Source organism: Echinococcus granulosus (genome assembly GCF_000524195.1).
Source record: "Echinococcus granulosus chromosome Unknown EG_S00023, whole genome shotgun sequence".
NCBI lineage: Eukaryota > Metazoa > Platyhelminthes > Cestoda > Cyclophyllidea > Taeniidae > Echinococcus > Echinococcus granulosus.
The window spans coordinates 485,124-490,003 of NW_020170403.1; the positions used below are offsets into that span (position 1 = coordinate 485,124).

Below are 4,880 nucleotides of genomic sequence, written 5' to 3' on the forward strand. Positions count from 1 at the left end.
CGGTGCACTCTGCCACCACGTATCGCACCTCCTCCAAATGCTATTCCACACATTTGATGAGAAGCCGTCGCGCTTCAATTCTATACATCAGATTTAGCTGCCAGATGATGATATATTGTTTTTCAACATACTACTTATGGGAGTTAAGCTCTAAAATAACTCACGAAATTTATGCTGCAATTTGGTGAGAAAATTTCAAATTAGTGTTGATGTGTGGCATTTAAAGGTTGGCGCACAATGGGTGGAAACTTGCCATCCTTCATAGTCGTAGCTGTGCTCCTGCTAGAGCTTTTGACGTCTTTCAGGCCTGGTGGCAGATGCCTTGCCAGTAAAGAATAATAGTGTGCATACAAATTTTCATTTGCCATGCATTTTTAACATGACTTTCACCTTTTTGTACTTTAAACAACCTAGAATTGTTAAAATGGTTAGCCCATTAAATTTTGCTGCTGTCACTTCGGACGTAGCTTGGGAAGTTCTGGCCTCCTGTCGCCCCATTTGCTTATAGCACAACATCATTCTTCTTGGTCTCAGTTCAGATTCCTCCTGTAACGATCTATTTTCCAAGGTACAAATAATTTAATCTTGAGGCTCCTAGGGTTATTTTTGTGGACGCGGTGAGCTCCTATGTTATCTAACTATGTTGTTTTGATGGGAAACCCAACTATCCATTGTTGAGATCATACAATTGCCTTCTACAGGTAGTCGTGGCGCCCTCTTTGCCTGACGGCAGCGGACCCGACCTCTCTCGACAGGTATCACAGGGTCCGCCTCAGGCCTGTCGTCTCGACAGCATGCCCACCCGCCTAGCTACCCTGACGCCTTTAAGATGTGGGCATTGCCTATCACCTTCCAGAGATGGGGAGAACGGTCTTCTGCGGGCTGATTGTGGTGAGGAAATCGCTTCCACACCTACTGCAACAGTTGCACACAGAGAGGATTCGAGTAGCACCAGCAGTAGCAGTAGCAGCAACGGAAAGCCGCCCGTACCCCCTATTCCCCAAAATCCTTCCCCGCTATCGTCAGCATCCAACAATACACGTATGTTTACTTTATCATCTAAACTATCCAGAAGGAATTCCAATTATGAGGATCGGTAAAATCAAACCGAAGCACCTTTTTAAACAAGTTTTTAATGAGCTGACTGAGCTGACCATCTGTTATTTAACCACACGGCGGATCGTGCGTCTATGAGAAATCCAGGATCAAGAAAGGCGTTCCACGCGTTGGTTGAATCTTTATTCACAATGACGACTGTCGATATTATGGGCCGAAGTCGTCACTGTTGTGCAGGCATAATATGTTCTTTGCATTCGTTGTCTGTTGCAAAACTAAGCGCAGACTGAATAAAGTGCTCCGCAGTTTTTTACTTGACACACGAAATTTGTTTGCGGAGCGAATCCCAGCAGTGCATATACTTTTACCTCTGCAATAAATTCGAATCTGCTTACCTACACGATTCATCTGTATCATGTTTCAAATATAGGGGGAAGCATACTGTAGCGCCCCAAGTCTATCCTGAGGACGAAAGAAGGCAATACTACAGCAGAATATGTACTGATGATGTACATAAGGGCTGGGGGCTGCTAACATGGCCTGGAGGCCACACCAAATAATTAAGGCATTACATTCCATCGAGGTGTGAAATGTTTTTTTACCATCCCTTTAAAAACTGTCCCTTCATGAAACAATTCCCGATAAATCGAAATCTCCACTGAAATGTCTTCCTTCAGTGATTCGGTCGTGAAATTTAGAGTTGGAATAATGCAAATTTTGTGAAAGAGGTTTGGGATTTACCTAACAATGTTTGGACAAAGGTTGTCAGGCTAGCCTTAATGCAAACTGATTAGATGTTGCTGGCTAACTTCAACGAGTCATGGGAAGCTTGGCTTTGTTCCAGTATTCCACATGACCATCACAGATGTACTTCTTACGTCCGCGTGTCCTTGGGAATAAATGGTTTCTTTCCACATGACTTGTAAATGGGTAATTTCTTTTTAAAGGTTTGATGTGATGTGCATCGCTGCTAAAAAGACTTTTTGTTTTTCGAATACTCAACTGAATAGCATCCATACGCATAGTCCCTATACCTGCGAACAGGCAAACAAAATGTATACCCCTAGTTGCTGCTATATGGAGACCCTATGCAAGCTGATTTTTCCAAGGTGAAAGGCGGACATGCCTTGTTGGTAGAAAAGCACGATACTTTGGATTCCCTTGATTTATTTGTGGATATGGAAGGACCTACTGAGCTGGTCTTGCCAGCCATCGGATGATATTTTAATTGTTTCTGGGTAAGAGATCGTTTCGAGATTATGGCTGTACAGACTGACTAGAGCCCCAAAACCCGTGTAGGGGGCTGTACGATCTTGACTAATGCGAATGTTATGTAACCCAAATACAAGGCGTTTTTTACTTTTAGTGACGAGTTACATGTACAAGTTTGGTCGCTTGGAGCCCCAAGATGCAAGTCTGGAGAGTCGCATTTGTCGTAACGTGGCCGACCTCTTCCACGCCAAGTGGTGCAAACGTGAGTCTGCTCAAGGACCGCACGAACGCTCCAAGACTGTGGCGTACGTGCATAAGTACAGCCAGCCCACCACCGCCGGTCCACCTATCCAACACAACACCTGTGCTCAACAGACCTGTCGAGTGAGAATGGTGAGCATAGAAATTGAAATGCCTTCTTTTCTTGCCTTTTCTTTCATCTCTTTTCTCTTTTTTCATCTTCTTATCCTCTCCTATCTCGTCCTCTTTCCTTGGTTCTCCTTCATTTTTTTCACTCTTTCTACCTCCTTCTTTTCTTCACCGCCGTTTCTATTTTTAATCCATTTTTTGTCTTTTTTTAGGTGGGAGGACTTGAAGAACTGAAACAACAGGTAAAAGTTGTGCATTTCTGTCCCTTACTTCTCCCCGTCTATTGGAAATAACCTCACTAGACTGATGTCAAATGGAGGCATACTGTGTGCAATGCATCCACTGTGAAGATAACCGGATTAGATACGAATACACAACCAGCATAACCTCCACCCTGGACATTTTAAACTTGGTCGTTGAAATTGGTTGTTGGATGGATTAAAACCGTCTGATTAGCTCGGTCAGTAGTGTACGAGGTGATTCATCTAAGAATCCTGGATGTAAACTTCGTGTTTGACACCGTAAGCATATGGTACATTGGTCCCCCACCATGCTCCAGAGGCAACCTAAAACAGCATTTAACTGGAATTGATGTATTCAAGGTGGGATAATTAGTAAAAGGCGAAACAAAATTTTAACCAATATTTAACATCCCGTAGCTACACCATTAACTTGCCCAAGGAAAAGTCGACGCCTGCCACTCCGATATTTTACCGATCTAGTGTGATGCAAATTAGCGTTGTTCCATTCATCTTTACCAGTCCAATTTAGTACCCGTTGATTAAGTGTGCCCTTTATGTGTGATGTTCTCTCAGTTGGCGAAACCCGAACATCACATATATGTGACGTTAACAACCAAAGTGTTAATAACCGATATTTTGATCTAATGCATAGTTCAAAGCCTTCACAAACAGTAAATTTAGTTTCTGAGCACGTGACTAAACTGAGTTCTTAGGTCATGGATCTCATGGTCACGCTGCTAAATGACGACCTCGCCGTCACCCATTCATCTTTTCATTAGTTCATTCATCCGGCCTCCGTTCATCTGTTCATTCCCTGTCCTTCTCTCTGTCATCTCTTATTCTCTTACACTATTAAACATGTTTGTGTTCCAAAATTTCATTACTTATGTTTTACATCTTGGCGCATAATTCAACCAATGTTCGTGATTGTGCACCTTGAAGTGACATTTTGGACTGTGTGCATGTGGGTGTGTGTGCCAGAGATGGGTAAACGAATTCAGCAACCACTCAGCAACCGACTTGATTTGCCCATTACCGCCACCACAAGCAATCACAAATGAGGGTTTATGGCCGTGTACATTAGAGTGGAGCAACCTGCAATCCAAATGAACTCCATTGGTGTTTCCTTTGATTTTTACCTGCTTTTCACTAACTAACTAGTGGTTGGGTGGGCAACTTCCGGTTTCTGCCTTGACGAGTACCCGGGCTAGCTCCCTGTTCTCCTCTTCAATTTCACAACTTCAATGCAATCGGAATTTTTTAGGAGTTTTGGTTTGAATGTTTTGGCGTTTTTATCCGCTTTATTCACAATTTTGTTGGATGAAATTCAAGACCCACTTTCTGTTTATGCCCATTAAAGTCAATCAGAGCATTTTTATACATGCATAACCACACTTCTAGGGCAGCTTGACTGTACTAAGGCTGCAGCCAATTTGTTCGCCATGTCATCAAAGTGGATCTTCTTGAGCGGCGCTGTTTGAATTAAAATACAACAATTGCTTTACCACTATAAACACACGCAAAAAAGCCCACTTTTGCTTTCAAAAGACTTTCTGCCTTTCATTATCGAAATAGTTTCAACTTGAATATGCTTGTAGACAGGGATCTCGTTTGGTTCATTAACCTCAATTCCCACTTATAAGGAAGCAGAAGTGTTGAATTCATCGACTAATTAGGCAATTATGCGTTTATTTTCCGTGGAAAGCCGTGATTGCCAAATTCCTGTTGAAATTTTGTCTATTTTTAAATCCCTAGACACCATCAATTCCCATAGTCTACACGCCTTCAGCGGAAAATTCAGTGGAAGAGGAATCGCCAACTGCTGTCTCCTCGCCCCACCTAACCGCGAGTACGCTTCCACGATCTACGAGGGGTCGATCGCTCTCCAGAGGACCTCTGTCGGTCATTGACCGCCGCAACCAGAGGGCGAGACCAACTTCAAATCTCCTACTCCCCCTTGGCGAGATGGAGGTGCGAAAGGTCCCTCTTAAGATTGAGTAA

General features: G+C 43.2%; 1 protein-coding gene across 1 annotated transcript; it reads left to right on the forward strand. All coding sequences in view use genetic code 11, as the record gives it.

Moving 5' to 3' along the window:
- Positions 1-424: 424 nt before the first annotated feature.
- Positions 425-4,880, forward strand: EGR_03993 (Rap guanine nucleotide exchange factor (GEF); the record flags this gene model as incomplete). Its single annotated transcript, XM_024493242.1, has 6 exons — positions 425-463; positions 509-568; positions 702-1,041; positions 2,423-2,661; positions 2,850-2,879; positions 4,635-4,880. 6 exons carry the CDS (start codon positions 425-427, stop codon positions 4,878-4,880), a joined length of 954 nt encoding a protein of 317 aa, XP_024352341.1.